Here is a 21,228-nt window from a genome sequence, read left to right on the forward strand (position 1 = left end):
TTACTAATTTTTAAATTTTTGAAGTGATAGCGTAACATTTCCGAGAAACGTCCGAAACGGCCATTTTGGCAGAAAAGCTAAAAAGCAACAGAATAACGATAGTCGCACTGACGAAAACAACGAAGATTGTGAGAGAAAAACAACAGAGAAAAACAGAAGAACGTTCCGAGTTGCAACTATTGTGTCGCTACAATAGTTGCAAGGCCGTTGCAGACAACGGTGAAGAGTGGAGGACAGCCTTCCGGATTACGAAGAAATCGAGATTAACGAGCTTGATTCAATGGATTCAAGAATCAGGAAGGGTTTCGGGACTGAAACTTTTATCCTGTTATAAAAACTTTTAGCTTCTTGTCATGTCCTGAATTGAATTTAATTAACAACTGGATTCATTCTGATAAGGATGAGAAGCTAGGAGTTGGGGGAAAGGGTTGATCCATCTTCAATGGAGATGATGATTTTTATCTACTGAACAAAAACAATAATAATCCAATGAGTAGTAGCCCTGTTTTTAGGAGTGACCTCGTGGTCTGGGGATACTGAGACCCAGCCATGAGCTCACTATTTCTGCATGTAATTAAGTTAATTTGAGTGTTTTGACCGAAGCCGAAAGCAGTAACGTTTTTTGTCGACCCGATGTTAGAAAAGACCACCGAAAAGTACTGGCTTGGTAGAGACGGTGAAAAGCATATGAAGCTCTGTTTAGACGTTAGCCAGTCGTCTTAGGACTTAGTTTTATTTTCCGTCGATATGTATCTTCCGGGCGAATGTTACAGTGGCGCTGCTCCAACAGCCACGCGGACGATGCAGCGATTAGCCGAAAAACTAAGTGAAAAAAGACAAGAAAGCTATCCAGAATCTATAAACTACATAAGAACTAAAATAAGCTTCGCGCTCCTGAGGAACTCTATACTTTGTATAAGGGGGTGCAGATCGCTAGGCAAAGTTCAATTTATCGAGAACTCCATAAGCGCTATTGTAGAGGAAGGACGGCTAAGATAAATTAACATTACGACGATGCATTTAATGCTGATCTATCACTTCATTGCTGATATATGCATTTTTATATCGCTGGTATGGCCCTATCGAGCTTGTGGATTTACCGTAATTAAACGGTAGGGACCCTTTTGTAATTTCGTTTTTTCTTACAATAGATTATTTGCTATAGGTCGACCGAAGAAAATTTGGCAAAAATCTAATAAATGTTCAAAAGTTTCGTCAAGTTTGGCATTTGAAGTGTGAAAATGTAATAATTTTGAGTAAAAGCTAGTGTACGCCAGGATTGTTAATCAATTAGTACAGCTAAAAACGCTTGAGTTGTTTTTGGTTGGTTCTGCTTGATTTATGAAATATATTTTTCAGAATTATGTTTTTGCCAATTTTCTTAGCTTCAATCGGAGCAGCTTTATGTTGTGATGTCAAAAATTGTGCTTATATGGTATCTAAATGTATTTTCCTTGGTGCTTGTAATTGCACAATAGAACTGGAGGATTGCAGTTGTTGCGACGAGTGCAAAACATGCTTGGGCAGAAGTTTATTTACGCAGTGCGCTTGCCAATGCCTTGGCAAAAATTGTTTGGGTTCAGATGCAATGTCCGAAAACACTGTTCACCTTTTGGATATGCCTATACCATCTTTGTTTGATGCACTAACTGAAACAAAGGGGCTGTATCCATGGATGCCCCAAAGTGTTCCACAGTTTTCGGCAATGACGAGGAAATATCCAAATGGTATTTTCTCTGAAAAACCGCAGAGTAAATGTCCAAGTGTCTTTTTTGATTCGTGTATGCCAATGTACAAATGCTCGTCTTCCTGTTCTTCAATGGGGTCGAGTGTCATGCGTTGGTTTCACAATGGATGCTGCAATTGTTTTGGAGGTGAAAGGTGTGACGACTTGGGCTCTGTTGTGCCTCAATGCCGCAATTGTGTTTCATAACTCATTGTTTATCTTTGAAAACTGTGATTTTTGTTTTTGAAACTGTTTGTCTGAGGACAAAATGTTAATTTTGTAAATATTTTGGACAGTCTGCTGTGAAAAATCTCTTAAGATATTTCATCAAAAGCTTATACGATTTGTTTTTTTTTGTAAATTCACAATCGATCGTTTTATCATTCGTAGTAATATACTTGGTACTACTATGATAGGCAGGTCCCTACAGAAAGTTAGACAGGTCCGATCAGGCAATTACACTGATTTCGTGCGTAATAATTTGAATTTCAAATAGTGGGTTAATTATACGCTTAAATATCTCGCGAAACACGAGTTAGAAAGTTTAATATGGAGTTATAATTGGCATACTGCTCATAGGAACCTAGCTCCTTGCTTCAACTTATTTTACCATTTCGGAGTCGCCAATTGGTTTAACTTATTAAAACTCAACTTTCAAATTTGCTGAGATGTTTTTATATTCTCACCTTCAGATGGTGACACGAACGATTCGCTGAAGAAGGGATTTTAAACGTTTAATTCATTTAACATTTACAAATATACAGTACGAGGAGATAATTCTAAGAGCAAATTGATTGAAATCATGAGCGGTTTTCTATGACGAGAAATAGAAAATATATTAGTGAAGGTCTTCAAAATGGAATACAAAATGGAGTAGTTCGCTAGCTTTCTCTGAGGGAAAAATTAGACGTTTTTATGTAAGTTTTACAGTCGTCAGCTTGGGCGTTCAACCTCGACCGTGCACTTCTGAGACACATTATACAAAATCGAGTAATGGCAATGCTCGGCCGGTTTCTAAGGCAGCATGGTGTGATATGACGTGGAATATCAAGATTTTCTGACAAAAGAGAGGCGGGTCGTTTCACTGGTGCTTGGGTGGCGACAGCTTAACCCTCCGATGTGGATAAAACTATTGGGCAAACGGGGCACTTTTTTCTGTTTCCAGACGTCGATATTGAATGTCGTCACTATTCGCTCTGCACAGTGGAATTAACACCCATACGTCAAACAGTGTTTTCTCAAGTCTCAAACAGATTTTGAACCTCGTGTCAAGGGTCGGTCTACTTCCTGTAGTTGAGTTTCCACTGCTGCATCATAGCAAGAGCGTCATAAGACGTTGACGAACAGGTCAATAGAGTGTTCACCATTGAAATCTTTTGCGTAAGCACACGTGACAGGTATGTGATCAGGGGCAAATCCGCATTTCAGAGAAAAAGTATCACGAAAGTTTGACTTGGTTAGTAAGAACACTTCTGATTCGATATGTGCCATTTTTTATCATGCAGAGGCACTATGTTCACTTTCTAGCTTCGCCATTTTCTTGAAATCGTTTGAGAACACTTCCAAAATCTTGCACAAGCGTCTCTTTGATTCTTCTTTAACACTTGATTACTCCTTTGTTGCAGGAGTAAGAGATTTTCCGTCGGTTTAGGCTTTCCGGAATTAACAGTTTCGGTTAGCGGATTAATGAAGGGTATCTAGTTTTCATGCTTCGTTATGAAGACTTGATTGGTAAAACCCAGGCCTCCTTGTAATATCGCTACTTTCAATAGTTCGTCAGATCTATTTCGCCAGGAGATTTTTTTGGTAGCAGAGCATTATCTATGAACGCTTAAATGGGCTCTTTCACTTCTGCCATGTCTGGTGACGTTCTCAGTAGTAAAATGTAATTAATTTGCATGTCATGGGATTGATTTCACGTGTTGTTTGATAAACCTCTGGTGTCCAATGACTGATCCAAGAACTCGGTGCCCATCTGTTATAATTTCTTCAATCTCGCATTCGGAGAGTAACTGAAGCTTTGTTCAACGGTAACGACTTTTTGTCACCATCTTTTAGCGCGTTATTGTTTTCAATTCCTGTTGCATCGTAGCAATTCATTATTGCTAACACCCTGGAATTTCAGTATCTTCGCTTATTGGCATGGCTGACAATGTAAAAAACTGCATACCTAACGGATCACCTTGTGTTGTGACTTCTTCCGTATAAAGAAAGTCGACGGGCAGTTGAGATGGTTCACAATAGATGTTTGCACAAATGGTGGAGAAACGAGGATATAGTACCTGAAGGCGTTTCGGCATCCACCAACAGCAGAGCTGCGCAATCAGGCTTGGCGAAAAACTCTATGATCACGTAATCAGCAGCTCGCAATCCAGCTTCATGGCCAGTTGGTAGTGGTTGCTTTCCCGCAAACCTGCCATCTTTTCGAGTGGTTTCAACTATCACTGAAGTTGCTAATAAGTCAGGAGCCAAAGATTGGGTACACAGCTTTCTCGCAGTCGTGGCTACAGATTGGCAGAGCGCACGCGAAGCTTGTTTGTGTTAAGAACCTCTTCTGTTGGACTGCATCCGTTGCGATGGGCCTGCTGCTCCCTTGAGTTGCAGCCTGATTTTAAGAACTTCCAGTTATGCTGTCGATAAACTCCTGATGAAAGACATGATTGTCTTCATGATATTCAACGAAAGCGTCTACCTTGAATACTGCGCTGTCGTAGATGAAGATCTAGTAGATGTTTTTCACTTTTTTTAGCTTTTTTTGTAGCTGTAGCCTATTTCCGCCAAGACCATCCGATGAATATGCGTTTCCAGCGCTCACTGTGCCTCATTTTATGTTGGTGACAAACGGTTTTGCAACATTTTCAGTTGCAATTATTGTTTTTCCAAAAACAATTGTTGTATCGCTGTACTCGCAGAGGTTCATCGATTCAGTTTTTGTACCGCAAATCAAGATATCTCAGACTTATTTTTGTCGGACGTTTACAAACGAGCCAAGGCAATTGCCTCATTGAGTGAATATTCAGAACTCGAGCCATTTTTTGCTAAAAAACTCTAGCAATCTACTCATTCTATGGAGGATTTCTAGAATGAGCACGCGCTCCAAGCTTCCACGAATCATTTTCATTTAAAACTTATTTAATAAGTTTAACAACAGTTAAGCATATTCGCTGAGGAAACACGACAAAATGTGTCGAAAATATACTGGAGCGTGCTACTGAAGGTATTTTTCCTTTTAATTGAAAATATAAATCTGATGAGAAGTCTTCGTCAGAGGAGCTGATGATTTTTAGGAGCTCGTTTATCTTAGTAGTAGCATATAGTTTATCCTTTTCAGAGCTTCTCATGTCATTGGACACACAGCAGATTCTGTGTCAGTGTTGTATTTGGAGTGTGGAATATCAAGACCAACTACTGCCCTCATGTGAAGACAGTTTCGCAGTGAGACAGTACAAGGATAAAAGAAACACAGTATCAGATACGCCTCTTACATTCCACAGAAATACTGCTCTATTAGATAGAGGTTGTCTGGTAACTCCTTCCAGTAAACGGTCGGACAAGTTAGTAATTATGCTGCATTTTTTTGCCTCCAGCTTCGATCTAAAATGCCACAATAACAACAACTTAAAAAAAACAAGAATTTTGTCCCTTTTACGTTCCTCATCTTGCGCTAAGATAAGTTTTATGCAGCCAGTGTTATTGATTTAGAATGATTGTATGAAATTGAATTGTGGCTAAAAACTGTTTTTGGGTAACTACTCTCCATGCCGAAATGCATTAGAGTAGGACAAAGTGAACAAAAATGCACACATGGTAGGGTAAGTTGAGTCGTAAGCCTCAGCTCCGAAGTTAGAACATATGGTTAGTTTTCAGGGAACTGTTCATTCATTGCCCAATTAGTAGAACAGCGACCTTGTAATTGCGAAGTTTCAAAAAGTTTATGCCTGCTGTAGATTGAAGTTCAGCCTCCCTGAGTTCGAGACCCTTCTTCGCAACCAGGAAGTGGCCTCTTTTCAGTGGAGAACGAGACTCTATGTCATCATCATCTTCGTCAACCGTACTTTTGCACATGTCTACGTCAACTCAGAAACAGGAAAGTACAGTTTTTTGACCTCTCAAAAGATCCAGTGATACATCAGATTAAAGCCTTTACAGTCGTAATTCGGATTGCAAAAAGAAACTTCAAAGAGGTGTTTAGAAAAACCAGTCTGAATGTATTTTTTTGCTATTCAGACTAATTTAGCTCATGGCTGATTAAAAAAGGGTATGTGTGATATTTTATTTTGTTTTACCTTATGTAATTCGAAGCTGAATATCGGTTTTCGGGCCTATATGTTATTTTAAAGAACATCAATTTTCCATTTTATTTTCTAAAAGTCTTGCAGCGTTGCCGTGGTTGGAACATTCAGTGAAGGGGTATGCGATTCTTTCAAAATATTAATGCATTGAATTGATTGTCTAGAATTGAAATGAAATCTCGTCAAGCTCCATAGAAATTTCAATAATTTAAGCTAATTAGATGCAGTGTTTTTTTCGACATCTTGGAGGTCCAAAACAACGTGTTTCCACAAATGTATTTCATTAAAATGTGCTCGCAATTCTGCTTATGTTTTTTACTTTGGTATCGAAAACATAAGCACAATTTGGTCCTTCAGTCATTTATTTGGTGCGAAAACATCTGATAAATTGTTCACGCCAAATTTTAGATTTTGATCTTTTGCTTTAAACTTTTAAATTCATTTGCTAAAAGCAAGGCAAATTACGCTCTCCAATTAAGAAAGTGAAATTGGCGCGACAAAAGATGCACTGAGTACTTTCGAAAGTGGTTTTTAATTTTAACAGTGGAATAATAAGCTTACCTATTGATCCAGTTTTTTCAAATTAGGTGAATTTAATCAAACAAATGTCAATCATATTTTTTTCTGAAAGTGAAAGCGCGTAGATATTTTTTGAACCTCGAAAGTTAAAAAACTGTCCAATCATTTCAGAGGCTTTTTGCGTTAATTGACACATTTCCAACTGGCTATTGGCTATTATGGTTTAACAAAATGTTTAAATTTGTGTTCTAGGAGACTTGGAGTTTATGTTCATAGACAACAGTTTACAAAATAAATTCACATCTGACGAAGAAATTAATGATGCAATCATATCGGAACAGGCACGAAATCAAAATCAATTGAAATCAATGAACAATAATTAAAACCCAGCTTAGTTTAGTCATTGAATTCCGAGCAGATAGTCAAGCCAACCCAAGAATCTGACCTCATAGTTCTGCCGTGCAAAGATTTTATTGCTGGTGTTCATCCAGATATGAGTTTATCGCTAATTTTAAGTGGGGTAATAAAGTTTCTGGTCAAAAAAAGAAAATGTTGAAAACAAAGTCTTTGAATCAAATTATAACTAGTTTTTTTTTTGTGAAATTGAGATTTTAAATAACTCTAAAAATGTATAATTTTCTGCTGTTTTATGGAATTTCTGGTGTTTTTTTATTTTTTTTTCTCAAACTGCGTCAGTGGTTTGAAAGTACGATTGAAAAGATGCGTATTAAAATAATCATACTGATTTCGTGTCTCTCTGTTTGTGTCCCTGCCTGACTGCAGTTCTACGTGTTCTCGTTCAGAGGCAGCAATAGAATAGGCGTCATCTCCTTCAGCAAACAGCTGCCAATCTTCTTCTCTGGCTCCAAAGTGGCCAAACTGTCCAGCTTCACTCCCAAACTGGTCTACTATGACCTCCCTGTCTCGTCCATCGGAGGTCACAATCGTCATGACCATCTGAATTTATACTAATAATTCCTTTCACTCGCCGAGGAGCGTAAAAAGCATTAAGTAGTCATTTTCTGAAGACATCATAAGAGGTATTGAGTTTCAACTATGAGATCAAAAATTGGAAAAAAATGAGATCAAAAATTGGTTTAAAAAATTCAAATTTTGAGGAAACATTTTTGAAAGATCAATGTTTGAATCTTCGTGAATCGAAAACTATTTGTGAACGCTATTAGAGCAGTTTTGTTAGACTTCAAAGTAAAAGCACACTTCAAAAGGGTTCTCTATGGTAAGCTAGTTCAATTTTTTATATATATCTTTTTGTGTTTTATGAAGTTTTCATAATGTACAAGATTAAGCTGTTTGAGTGTCCTTATAAACATGTTTTATGATCTTTTTTGGTTGACATTAAAAGCTTGGGCGTCAAAGGGCCGTAAAAGTTTATGTTTAAATGGTCTGAGTGTAGGCGTGCCCTCAAACTGGAGGCTGTTTGCGAATAGAGGCCACAGCACAATAGTAGTTTATGCTAAACCAGTGACAGCTGCTGCATCTCATAATAAACAGGGAAGAGCGGCAACATCCTCTAGTGCATCTACCACAGAGATCGGAACATCAAAGGTGATTCAAGGTTATTTAAACTATCAGTAAAGAAGATTTTTCATTGCTCCGGCACTCCTTAGAGAACTATGGCGTAGGAGGCGTTTGCCGCTTGTTTTTAAGAACATCGAAGCTGTGGCGTGCGCTATAATTTGTAGGTTTATTTATTCTATCAGTTTCGATTGATGAAGGAATCGCAAACAACTAGTCGCTTGTTTGATACTTTGGGTTTAGTGAAAATTTTCCTAATTGCATGTTGACTATAGTGATATATAGATATTTTCAAAATTGATATATATATTTTTTTGGTCTCACCATTGTTTGTTTTAAGTCGACGATCTAATGATTAAATAATAGTTCGATTTAATGCTTCAGAAATAATGTATTCGAGAAACTCAATTAGAATTTATGCAGTTTTGAGTGAAAATTCGCCAACTGTTTAGGCCACCAATGACCTGGTAGTGTTCACAATGTCATCACGTGGAGTTGCAGTACAGACAGGCAAGCAGTGATTGGTTTAAAAATAAAAAATGATTTCATAAACTGAAAGTAAAAGAAGTTAAAACGGTTTATAAATTGATTTATGGCAACATCAACGCAACTTTTTCTGATGGAAGTAATTTAAATATCTGGGAAATAAATTTATAGATCTGGCGTCTAAAATTATTGCCATGAAATGAAATGGCAAAACATTAATTTTGAGCCCACAAGATCGATTAAACAAGTTTTAAGTCAAGATTGAACTATTTCTTAAAACAATGTTGAAGGAACATTTTAAAACGCAAAACTGAACTATTTATTAAAACAATGTTGGAGGAACATTTTTAAACGCAAAACAGAAATAAAAAAGAAAGGATCATATCTTTCATGCTGCAATTGTTTTCCAATTCACTGCTGTACTGTTAACTTTTTAGGCAAATGTTACCTGGGCAAAGAAGTACTAGACTTGTGTTTCACTGAGAGTGGCTTCCAGACAGTAGACAGAGACATCCACTCCTCCAGGGGTTCATACCAGATCAGCCATGTCACCACTACTGGAACAGGAGAGCCACTCTTGTCAGAGGTCAAATGTCTGCAAATGAAGGGTGGGTTGCACTTTGTGTATTTGGTTTTTAACAGTTGTTGAACTTCACAGTTCTATCTATTAGTGGAGTTAAAAGTATTCGCTATCTGGCCCCCAAGTGTTACGATTGAGGAGAGAACCTAGCATTGAGATAAGCGAGGATACGTTTTTCTAACGATAGGTAGATGAGAGTTAAATCTCTCATTTCAAAGGCTCTCATTCAACTTAAAATTGCTTAAGTCAGTCATTGGGTTTCAATATACTTAAATTGCTTGTATTGAAGTCTATTTAAAAAGCTCAAGAATCATCACTCAGTCTAGCTTTGCGAGGAATCTATAATCTATCTGTTGAAGCCTAAAAAAGACATCTCAGAAGCTACGAAGGACCTCCAGTTACCTTCAATTCATAGAAAAAATCATCAAGGAAATTCAGACCAATCTGGAAACACAGTGGTGATCACCGCGTGTATCAATGCACAAAATTTCAGGAAATGTCTATTTCCAATAGAAGACAAGAAGCCAAATCAAAGCGATTATGCTTCAATTGCCTGTCCCTTGGACACCAAAATCATGAGTGCAAGTCGAAGTCAACGTGCCAAACCTGTCGAAAGGGTCATCACTCGTTACTTCACATCCATACAGACCCAAACAAGCAACCGGGACCTGAAAATAAGTTTGCGGGTCACGGGGGTACTACCGGTGCCACTACCATACTGGGAACTGTGCTAATTGAGGTGAAAACTGCAAATGGCGGTTATCACAATTGTCGAGCCTTACTGGACAGCGGATCTGAATGCAGTTTCGTTACAACCAGCTGTGCTAACCGACTCAAGCTACCAATCAAGAAATTGACTCTTCAACTAACTCGAGTTGGCGGAGGAGCAAAAACTGTGAAATCTGGTTCTGTCAATCTGGAAACAAAGGATTCTCAGAATCAATCTCTACATATTGAAGCCTTCACTCTTCAAAAACTTTCTGGCTACCTGCCCAGAGAACGGGTGAATATACCGAACAGTTTGGATATCACACGTCTTAAGCTCTCGGACCCAGACTTTGATAAACCAAAGGAAATCGATATAATCCTAGGCTGTGATGTCTACAACGACATTGTTGGCTGCGAAAAGATTAAGCTTACAGACAAGCTTTATGCACGTGACACTCTATTTGGTTGGATGATTAGCGGCAGAACACCCGGTCCTCCAACAACGTTCTTCAAGTCATTTCATGTGTCTATTGACGATAGTCTAAGGAAATTTTGGGAATTAGAAGAAATTCCTGATTTCAAAAAGACAACAACAGAAGAAGATCGATGTGAATCTCACTTTTAGTAAACAACCATAGTACAAAATGGACGATTCACCGTGCAGCTGCCTTTCAAGCCCAATAGTCAACTTGGCGACAGTTTAGCACAAGCAAAACGCAGATTCAATTATCTCGAGCGACGACTGGAACAGAATCCAGAACTAAAAGATCGCTATACCGCATTCATAGACGAATTTCTCGATATGGGGCATATGGAGTACATACCGCCTGGAGAAATCGAAAAGCCAGTTGATAGCATATATTATCTGCCACATGACTGCGTTTTCAAGGAAGATTCTACTACCACAAAGCTACGTGTAGTTTTCGACGGATCTGCAACAACATCAACCGGACAATCACTCAACGACACTTTGGTGGTTGGTCCCACGGCACAAGATGACCTCTACTCGATAATCATGCGCTTCAGGTTCTACCCAATTGCTTTATCAGCAGATACCGCAAAAATGTACCGACAAGTTGCTCTAGATCGGATGAAATCAAGCATCTCAGGATGACACGTGTTACATATGGAATAGCTTCGTCAGCTTTTCACTCAACAATATGCCTCAATGAAGTAGCAGATCAATCTAAGAACCCAATGATCAAAGAAAGTCTCAAAAATTGTTTATGTAGACGACTTTCTTGGAGGCGCTAATGATAAGCATGAAGCAGAAAGACTCATCTCTGATTTATGCGAAGAGCTGAACTCTCATGAATTCCCTCTACGAAAATGGACTTCAAGCAATGGTAAAATAATTGAAGGATTGCCAGAACATCTCCGCGAAAAATCGGATGTGCTGGAACTTTTCTCTGACGAATACAAAATCAAGGCGCTAGGAGTCAGTTGGAAGCCCAATAAGGACATCTTTTGTTTTTCAACTGCCTTACCAGAGCTGAAACTGCTTACAAAGAGGACTCTTCTGTCCACATTTTCAAAATTGTTTGATCCGATGGGATGGCTAGCTCCATTCATCATAAATTTCAAATGTCTCATGCAACAGCTATGGGTCCAAGGTTTTGATTGGGATTCTGATGTCGATCAGAAAACCAAGGAAAAATGGTATGAGCTCACCGCAACTTTGCCTCAACTACTGGAACTACAGATACCAAGATCTATGAGCTCACATCCATTAAAGGAGGTTCAACTTCACGTATTCTGTGATGCTTCCGAAAAAGCATATGCAGCCGCAATCTATGCAAGAATTACCAATGATGATGGCAAAACTTTTGCGTATCTTCTGACCTCCAAAACAAAGGTGGCTCCGGTCAAAGCAATCTCTGTTCCCAAATTAGAGCTCTGCGGTGCAAGTTTAGCTACCAAACTTCTTAAATCAGTTCATTCAATTTTGAGGAAAACAAATCTCAAGATAACTTCACACGCCTGGACTGATGCAACAATTGTCTTGCAATGGCTTGCTCAACTTCCAAGAACGTGGAACACTTTTGTTGCAAACAGAGTTTCACAAATACAAGAGACCCTACCCAGAAGTGATTGGAAACACGTGCCAACAGCAGTAAATCCAGCTGATTTAGCCTCTCGTGGTGTATTAGCTGACACATTAATATCTTCCTCACTCTGGTGGAATGGACCAGATTGGCTGATCAAGGATGAAAGGCACTGGCCCAACCAGCTACCATCTCTAGTTGAAGCACCTGAAAAACGAATCTTCAAAGCCATGACTAATGCAAAAAGTGAACAAATTCGAACTGTTCTCGCAAATCATGCTCAAAACGAAGAAATGACGGATGGAATTTTTCGTTTAAAGGACTACAGCACTTGGAACAAGACAGTACGCATCGCATGCTATGTACTATCATTTGTTCAACATCTTAAGCATAGAATATCGACAAACTATCGGAAGTGGCTCAGATCTAAGCGGACATCTGATGTACAACTTGAAGAAGATTGTCTTAGTCCTAAAAATAGAATCATGGCAAAAATGCTAATTCTTCGTTTAGACCAAGAAATACACTTCAAATCAATGCTAAATTGTCTGAAGGTGAAAAGGGAGCTGAGTGAAACATCGAAACTACTCAATCTTAGTGCGTTTTTCGACAAGGATTACGATCTACTAAGAGTTGGAGGCAGACTTTCACAATCGAACTACCCAACAGACAAGAAGTTTCCAATACTCGTTTTGAAAAAATCTGATTTAGTATCCCTACTTATACGCAAATATCATGAAGGTACTCTTCATGGCGGGGGGCAATTAGTACTGAACACAATGAGAGAGGAAATTTGGATAATCGGAGGCCGTGATCTAGTTCGACAGTTCATTAGAAGATGCATGAGATGTGTCCGATTTAGTCAGCAACCTACTTCTCAATTCATGGCTGTTCTTCCTACAGAAAGAATAACACCCGCAAAATCATTTGCTTAATGTGGAATAGACTTTGCTGGTCCCTTTGAAATTAAGGAAGCAGGGGTCTCAAAAATTTATGTTGCCGTCTTTGTTTGTCTCGCGACAAAAGCTATTCATTTGGAAATGGTTACTCGTCTAACCAAAGAAGTATGCATCCTTTCATTGAAACGATTTACTGCACGCCATGGCAAACCTGAGAAGATCTTAAGTGACAATGGAAGCAATTTTATCGGGGCTCGAAATGATCTGATCAAAATCAGGCAACTGCTCGACAAAAATGGAACGGACAAATCAGTTGTTAGTTTCGTCAATAGCCAAGGAACTGAGTGGGTTACCATCCATCCTCGTGCTCCTCACTTTGGAGGACTCTGGGAAGCAGCTGTAAAAAGTATGAAGAGACATATGCGAAAAGTTATAGGACTGCAACGTCTCAGTTTTGAAGAATTTCTTACAATTCTTAATCAAATTGAAGCTGTCTTAAACTCACGACCATTGTATCCAATGTCAAGTGATCCTAACGACCCAACTCCGCTGACACCCGCTCATTTTCTGATAGGGGAATCATTGCTAACTCTTCCCTCTGCTGACATCCAAGTTTCAACCAATGTACGATATCGACTATTACAGAACATGATCAAGGATTTCTGGAAAGTTTGGAAAAGGGATTACCTCATAACGCTACAAATACGGAAAAAATGGTTCACGGATGGCCCAGAATTTAAAGTTGGCAACCTAGTCCTACTTGCCGAAGACAATGAACGACCGCTAGAACGGAAAACTGGACGAATCATTGAAGTTTATCCTGGAAATGACTCGATTGTTCGAGTGGTAAAAGTGAAGACCACAACTGGTGAATCCATACGCCCAGTCGCGAAACTGCGGAAGCAACCAAGTCATATCCAATGTGCAGTTCATTTAAAACAAGAACTTTATAGTGCTAAAAATCGAAAAATATCAAAAATGTGTAGTTTTCAAATTTTAAGTGGTAGTACCCCCATGACCCTTTTGAAAGTAGGAACCTAAATTATCCCCTATGCAATACATTCTGGTCTGAATCGTTCAAATTGACCACTTTCATGTAAATTCCCAATGTTGTAAATTCCCAGCATTAAAATTCGTATGAGGTTGTACCCTCATGACCCAAAATGTAATTATTGTCTGAAAACAGCTAGGACAAACTTTCGCTCATGACTCGTACCGTTAATACTTCACTTGTATACTCCTTACTTATGGTGCAGTTCATTTATTGAATAATTGTTTACATATTTACCGTTGAACAGTCATTCGCTGTCATGCGATTCGCTGTCATCTGGTCCTTTTCGCTTGTTGACCCTGCAGTGTTGCTGGCAGCGCTTCCACGCAGATGCTACCAAGGAAAGTCGAGTTTGCATCTCCGCATAGTACATGCAGCAGACCCTCTCTTCGTCGCAGAGACTCAGAACTGCATGGCACCACGCATATGGAAGATACAAACTTTTCCCCTTCACAAGAACACCATAGCGGACCAGTTTCTTCTGCTGAGAACCAAGGTTCCTCAGATACTTAGCAGCATCAGTGAACCCCATCTCCGAATCATTGCTACCAGCCAGTGCACAATGACCCTTCTACGCTGAGGTAACTAATACGTTTAAGACCTCTAAGTTGCTTCTAAAACAAAACAAACAATTGATGCACACCCGCTATACTCTACTACTATGATACAATGGAATAAATGCTACTCACAGTCTCAGCTTTCGGAAACCGCAGAACTGCCCTATCCACGATTGCAGCTTCCTTCCTTGAAGACTGGATCTCATCCAACGACTTTACAGGAATCGGAGTGAAACACACATCTCCTCTGGTCACTGCATCGAAGAAACCCTGCAGGTCCTCCCGGTCGACAGCGCCCCGCCTACTAGACCTTCGCACCTCGCCATGTGGAGGCAGACGTGGTGCTCTACCCGACTCCGCCCTACTCTTCCTCTCCTTCGTCTCATACACTGTAAATGGGTTGTCATATCCAGACATAATAACGATCTGAAAATTGAATACACTTCAAGGGAGGCGGAATGTTGAAGCCTAAAAAAGACATCTCAGCTTGAACTAAATCTACGATTGAACTGATTTACTTATTTAAAACCGCATTTAACAAAAATCAATTGACTTCTATCTATAAGTCATGAAATAATTTACACTCTTTGCGAATCACTAGTTTTATTCAGTCGGATTGGTGATTTTTCGTTTCCCAACTTTTGCTGCACAACACTATCTAAAGCAGCGCAGATGAAAGTCTAAGAGGAAAAGTGCTGTTTGTTTATTGTTAGGTGAGCTTATGTGTTGCAAGTGGTCTCCCAATGGTCGCCTGTGTGCAGTGTCTGGAACAGGAAAAGAACTCCAAATATTCGACAATGTGACCCAGAAGACGACCCAACTGACTCATTCTCTCAGAGTGGATAATGTGCACTTCATATGTTGGCACTCTAGTAGTGTCGTCCTCTTTCTGTTCAGTCGCAAAGGAGACATTCAGATTGTAGATGTTGCAGGTGAGATCAGAGAAGTGTTGCATTTTTTGAGCTATTGTAATTTTGCGTTCATTGAAAAGTTAAATGTATGAGTTAACCGAGAAGTTAACTGGTTTTTGGGAGTTTTGATTTTTATTGCCGTTTCTTCATTTAAAAGTAAGAACTCTCAAGTTAAGTTTTTTGTGTGCGAACTGATGGTTCATTGGGTTTTTGTAGTTCGAAAGCTTGAGCATTAAAAAATTATTTATGTGTCTAAAAAGATGTATGTTGTCACACTCGTCTTGTGATTGGAATTTTTGCATATCGAATTGTCAGCAAAAATCCTCTAAAAATTACAAAGTCAAAAGTATGAACGTAGTCATTCAAATTCAGATGCATGCAATTTTGAAACCATCACAAAAACTATGAAATGGTTTCAGGCAATGAGTTCAACGTTGCACTCTGCACAGAAAAAGTGAGAAAAGTATCTTTGAGGTCTCACGAGTCAAACTCAACTCTGAGTTTGAGACAGATATTCAGACACACTCGGTCCAACATCCACAACATCGGATCCTGTTACAAGATCGAACTGAGTTTGTTGGAGGCGAACAACAGAAGCATACAACCGCACACGAAGGTATTATAGGCGATAGGTTATTGTAGTAGACAAAACTGCTTTACAATGTGAACAAAAAGCGAAAATTTTCATTGCGTTTTTTGGAAACTGAAAAACTTTTAGTTTCAACTTTCAGTTTTCGGTTTCCAATGAACTCAATAGAACTTTGCGAAGAAGCAAAATCTTCGTCAAGTCCGAGAAACAACTTCATTTAAAAACAAAATATAGTTGGTTAAGTATCTGAAAATACAATTTCAATGTTTAAACATGGTGTTTAGTTTATAAGTGAGCTACTATTGTAATCTATCGCCCGGGGTGTAGATTCTAGTCTTTCTCGAAAGGGGTCCCTTCATCATGTTCGATTTCATCACCCCCAAATTCACCATGAAGAATCTTATTCTATCTCGCATATCGACTGCCAGAAACACCCTCTCAAACACCTTCAAGCTACTGGAGAAGTTGAACTGGAATGAAGACCACGAGTTGTTGTTTTTGGCCATCAGTAGGATTCTAAGCCGACTGCTCTCTAGGCCGATTGGATTTGAGGCCGAAGATGCGGTCGATAGAGTGCTGGATCTATTCTACGAACCGTTCAACGGTGGTCAGGTTAGTAGGCTTTCTCCGAGTTTGCTCGAAATACAACTATAAGTAGAAACCATTTTTAGGTCGGGTGTTTTTAGTGTTAGCGCAGCAGAATAAATCTTTCCTACTAATCCAGTTGTCTCAATTTAGGTTGGTTTTATGAAAAATGTGGCTGTCATAAAAGATTCTCGAAATTCGAAAAGCTATAACTCGATATCTTTCTTCCCATGGATGATATGATAGTTAAAATGTTCAAAAATAGTAAATATATTTGTTTTTGTTTTCATTGCGAAGTTTCATCTTTCTGTTGTTTATGTTATGTTTTCTCACTTAACCTTGTGGGTGTTTGCAGGGGCGGATCTACTAGGATTTCTCGGGGCGGATTTTCTCGGGCGTGGGGGATTCTCTTTTTTTTTAAGGTCGATCAAATCCATTGATTTTTCGAGCACTCCCAGAACATAAAGTTTCTGAAAAAACAGTCCAAAAAAGTCTTTTTTGGAACTTTTCGACCGATAAATTGCGTTTTTTCGGCGCGCGTTCACCTTTATAATTAGTATATATTGGCGCCTTTAGAAAATTTTTAGGCCGACCAACACGAAGGCGCTTTCAGAAAATTTTTAAGGTTGGTCGGCCTAAAATGAATACCATAAAGTAATACCAAATGGAGGAACCTTTGGTTGGTGAGAGGGTCGAATCCCTGAAGGGGGGCGTCCGCCGTAATGCGACAACTGGCAAGAAAAGACAACTCGCAATATACTCACCACCGCAGTCGCGTCAACGTGTTGCGAGCTTGACAACAGGGTAGGACTTTATACGAAATTTAGAGCCGGTTATTGCCGCGAAGCGGCGACGCGCGCATAGTGCGCCCACCGGCAACTTTAAACCAAGAATATAAAGTTTCCAATTAGCTTCAAAAACTTGCGAGTTGTAGCGCTCCTTAAATTTTGCGAGTTGTCTTTTCTTTCGAGTTGTCGCATCAATTAAACGAGATGTTCAAACAATGCATTGTGGTTGCATCAAATGTCAAGCAATCAGATTCGAGCAGTTTTGTTAGTGTTCTGGTCAGAATAAATGAAAAGACTCGACCTCGCATAGTTATGAGTTGTGTGTGTTAGGTGAGTGAGGTGGTGGGTGAAGAGTATGAGCACAGCATGTACCACTTCTCCCTCAAGTACATGCACTCCCTCATGCGAACAGGCAGACTGGAGAAGGCACTCAACGTCGCCACTGCCATCAACAGTCCCGACAGCTGCATGGTAACACACAACACTCACCCAATAGACTTGACCTAGTTTTTACTTGACAGTTTCTACGCTTGTAGTTGCCCCATCACAGATTTTTCTTCTTAAACAAAGGCAGTTGATAGCTAGTTTGAAAATAAATTCAATTTTTTATCTACTCCGGCACAATTGGTCTAGAGGTAACAACTACGCATGGGACGGCAAATGTTCTAGATTTTACTCTGGCCTGAACTTTTTTCAAGCGGAAAAATATCCATTGCAAAAATTTGTCAGTTTATTGTTTGTCTGCTTGTTTTGTCGGCTCAGTTGCCACACCACGGATTTTAAAAAAAAAATTGTAAACATTTCCATTTGAACCTTTTTGACAAAACTTTTTGACTTCTTAAAAACTATCCTATCAAATCTGAGAAGAAGGGCTCAACCGAAAGAGCTGGTTGCGATAATTTTTCTACCCGGCGACTACTCATTTTTTTGGTAAAGTAAATAAAATTCCAAATCTCAAAACTTTTTCACTCTTCTCACTTATTTTAGTACAGAAACAATCAAGGTTTTGGGCAAAGTCTTCTTTTTAAAATTACCCATTTCATACCGCATCATTCAAAAAGTGTCAAAACGTACCTGTAGCTTTAGCTGGCCCCTATGAAGAGTAATGAACGCATTGAAGACTCGTATATAAGTCTTGGTGTTTTTTTTCAGGAAAATGTCTTAAAATGCTCTAATAACTACAGATGTGCATTCATACATATTTATGCATTTATGAATGTTCTTAAGTATATATACACTAACTGAGCTGGTCTGCTAAAGTTTACGTAAATAGCACTCTCAAAATACGAACGTGGAAATGGCGTAAAAAAACTATTTCTGGTTTCGAAAGTGGAATTTAATTTTTAGGTTTCCCGCGGAATAGAAACGTTTCCTATTGATCATGTTATCTCAAGCTGAGTTAATGTTATCAAAAAGGCGCCAGTCATAAGTTGTTCTAGAAATTCAAAGAGCTTAAAGTGCATCGTTTTTTTCTTTGAAATTCGAAAGCTGAGATTTTTTCAAGAAAAATCTGTTTTTTTTTTACTTGCGTGCATTATTCTTTTCCAACTGTAAGTTGGCTATGTTTATTTTTTACCGAAAGATAGGAAAATTTTGGTTCACCTTAGTTTTTTTTCGACTTAAGTTTTTTTCATCTTTGTGTTGTATCGCAAGTGATGCGAAGCTCGGCTTCGCCTCTGTGTCGAAAGTGCCTGCAATGATTCCTATAAATTGTAAATTTAACAACTCTAATTTTTTCGTTATTTCTTTCTTTCACTTGAAAATTTGGCTTGAATGTTTTGGCTGATGTTTCATCGGATTGGTGGGAAAATTGGTAAATGGAAACTTTTATGTCAACAATTTTGTTTTGGGCTCATAGGGAGTTTTCCTAAATTTTGTCGACCTAGTTACCGCTTAGAGTATTAATTTAAAATCGGCAAGTGTGTTTCTGGACGTGTTTATCTCAAATTGAACATCATTTTAATGATTTTTTTCGTATTTTTTCTTAGCCATTTTTTTCGACTTCGTGATTTTCTTTAAGTTTTCTCTATCTTGCAATGTTAGGTTTGTGTTGTATCTCAAGAGGTGCGAAGTTCTGCTTCGCCTCTGTACAAAAATTGAAAATATCCGTTCTACGGTCTGTATGAAGTAAATGGCTGATGTGTCTGTGTCCCGCTTTAGGACGTGTGTCACATGGCGACTGACTTGAAAGAGTTCGAACTGGCTAAAGTGGCAAGATTTCACGCAGAGACCATCCTGCAGTCTGAAGAGTACGATGCAGAGGCCTCGTGTCTCTTCCCAAAACTCGATTTCAACCAACAAAACGAAGAGGGGGAGGGAAAGAGAGAAGGAGGTCAAGGAGCGAATCAGAGGACAGGTTCGGTGCAGGGTCAAGCTAGCGAGGTGGGTGTGCTTATAAGTAATAAGTCAAAGCATGTTATCGAGCTCATGCTAGAAGTGAAACCGACGGGAAATTGGGTGAACTCAAATAGATTTTTCAGATATCTCGTTATTTTTATGAGGGGAATGAAATGAAGGTAATGTTTATGAATGTTGCGGATTTCTCTCAATGAGGATTTTGTTTTCGTGTAACTATTCCGTACTTATCTTTCTCTCGTGATTTAAATAATCTCAACAATTAAACAGTCGAGATATCAATGAGAAAAAAGTGAAAGTTTGCTAGTTCAGCAGCTAAAAACCTAACCCAGTGGTTAATTATTTAAGTTCAATTTAGCTATGCGAGCCTGGAAAATTATAGCGCAGATGCCAATGTGGAACCGGCAGCCATGTGATTGCTGGTACGCTTCGCTTCGCTTTCACTGTGCGAGACAGCTACCATGAAATGTAGTTGGATAAGGACCAATTCAACTACCAGTCACATCCAACTCCTTGACTGATGTCAATTTACTTAAGATTAAATTATACCATGTTATTTGGTGTTTCTAGGATGCGCCCCCTCTGTTCCCCATTCCTTCTTTGGAAGAACTGCAGAGGAGGGATGTGGTGAAAGATGCGATAGTGGAGGAGGCACTGAAGGGACTCTACCTGGTCAATGAGCCACTGGGAGACAGCGAGGATGAGACAACCAGCGAAGAGAGGTCAGTCCCCTGATAAAGGTTTTGGCTACAAGTGTAGGCCCCGTTGCAAAATCTCCACAAATGTATGTGATCATAAAGCATAATCTGTTAAACACTATCTCTTCTGTATTCGAGAAACATGTAGTGTTGTTCGAAGGCACTGCGTCTCTGCTAGGGCTCTATTATTACGATCTGTCGCCAAATTTAAGTATTTGAGACCGATATGTGAAAGGGACATGTATTTCAAGCTTGTTGAAGATTTATTCCTGTTATTTTCTGTTGCAGCATTGATGTAATAAATTTAGCTGGTGTAAGTTTGTAGATTAAAAGGACAACTTAGTTCGAATATAAAAATCTGGGATTCAACGTGAATGATGTAGATGACTTTTGGTGTTTTGCCCCGGAATAAACATACAAGAGGTCACAATTGAAGAGAAAGTCAAATCCAGGGGCTCAGCTGAGAGCCATAGAAGATTACAGGTTTCATTATAGGTCTCGAACTGAGGGCCAAAACAATGACACAGTTGACGGAGAAGGGGAAGGGGATGAGGGGGAGATAAGGAGGAGGAGATCCACCATTACTTCCTGTCACTCGGGGAGGGGAGACAAAATAGGAGCAGGCACAGGTACTGTTTAGCTCACAGTTCAGAACCACGAATTAAGAAGAAGCGGAGAAGTTTGAAAATGGACCAGAAGGTCTCATGACTATCTCGCAGGCTAACATTTTTTTAAACTTAATAATGCGGTTCTATAATAATCATTATTGCTATGTTAGCCTGAAAACAATTTAATATGATTATTAACGATGTAATAAAATGAGCTTTTAATTAAGTGCAATAGCTGACTTTGAGCTGTGTCCGTGCATTTTTCCGTGGAATGAAATAATGCAAAGTGTTGATG

The 21,228-nt window shown here is 39.1% G+C and overlaps 3 protein-coding genes across 3 annotated transcripts in view; all 3 read left to right on the forward strand.

Annotated features, from left to right (window-relative positions):
• The window catches only part of LOC134853395 (uncharacterized), a 551,043-nt gene that overhangs the window by 529,184 nt on the left and 631 nt on the right, over window positions 1–21,228 (forward strand). The window contains exons 2-15 of the mRNA XM_063869388.1: window positions 5,056–5,280; window positions 5,674–5,811; window positions 6,788–6,878; window positions 7,321–7,474; window positions 7,952–8,103; window positions 8,526–8,583; window positions 8,997–9,167; window positions 15,113–15,331; window positions 15,730–15,926; window positions 16,227–16,511; window positions 17,603–17,743; window positions 19,433–19,654; window positions 20,198–20,349; window positions 20,821–20,954. Of these exons, the coding sequence (XP_063725458.1) occupies window positions 5,066–5,280; window positions 5,674–5,811; window positions 6,788–6,878; window positions 7,321–7,474; window positions 7,952–8,103; window positions 8,526–8,583; window positions 8,997–9,167; window positions 15,113–15,331; window positions 15,730–15,926; window positions 16,227–16,511; window positions 17,603–17,743; window positions 19,433–19,654; window positions 20,198–20,349; window positions 20,821–20,954 (2,329 nt within the window). The 5' untranslated portion in view covers window positions 5,056–5,065. The remainder of the gene's footprint in view (window positions 1–5,055; window positions 5,281–5,673; window positions 5,812–6,787; window positions 6,879–7,320; window positions 7,475–7,951; window positions 8,104–8,525; window positions 8,584–8,996; window positions 9,168–15,112; window positions 15,332–15,729; window positions 15,927–16,226; window positions 16,512–17,602; window positions 17,744–19,432; window positions 19,655–20,197; window positions 20,350–20,820; window positions 20,955–21,228) is intronic.
• Window positions 1–21,228, forward strand: part of LOC134853394 (uncharacterized) — a 410,233-nt gene that overhangs the window by 339,325 nt on the left and 49,680 nt on the right. The gene's annotated exons all lie outside the window — the stretch shown is intronic.
• Window positions 1,351–2,054, forward strand: LOC134853260 (twisted gastrulation protein homolog 1-A-like). Its single transcript, XM_063869234.1, has one exon. It carries the CDS (start codon window positions 1,364–1,366, stop codon window positions 1,931–1,933), a length of 570 nt encoding a protein of 189 aa, XP_063725304.1. The 5' UTR covers window positions 1,351–1,363; the 3' UTR covers window positions 1,934–2,054.

Source organism: Symsagittifera roscoffensis, chromosome 8, assembly GCF_963678635.1.
Source record: "Symsagittifera roscoffensis chromosome 8, txSymRosc1.1, whole genome shotgun sequence".
NCBI classification, from domain to species: Eukaryota; Metazoa; Xenacoelomorpha; order Acoela; family Convolutidae; genus Symsagittifera; species Symsagittifera roscoffensis.

Coding starts and splice junctions, on each gene's coding strand:
- LOC134853260 (XM_063869234.1), top strand. CDS start 1,364: ATGTTTTTGCCAATTTTCTTAGCTTCAATCGGAGCAGCTTTATGTTGT.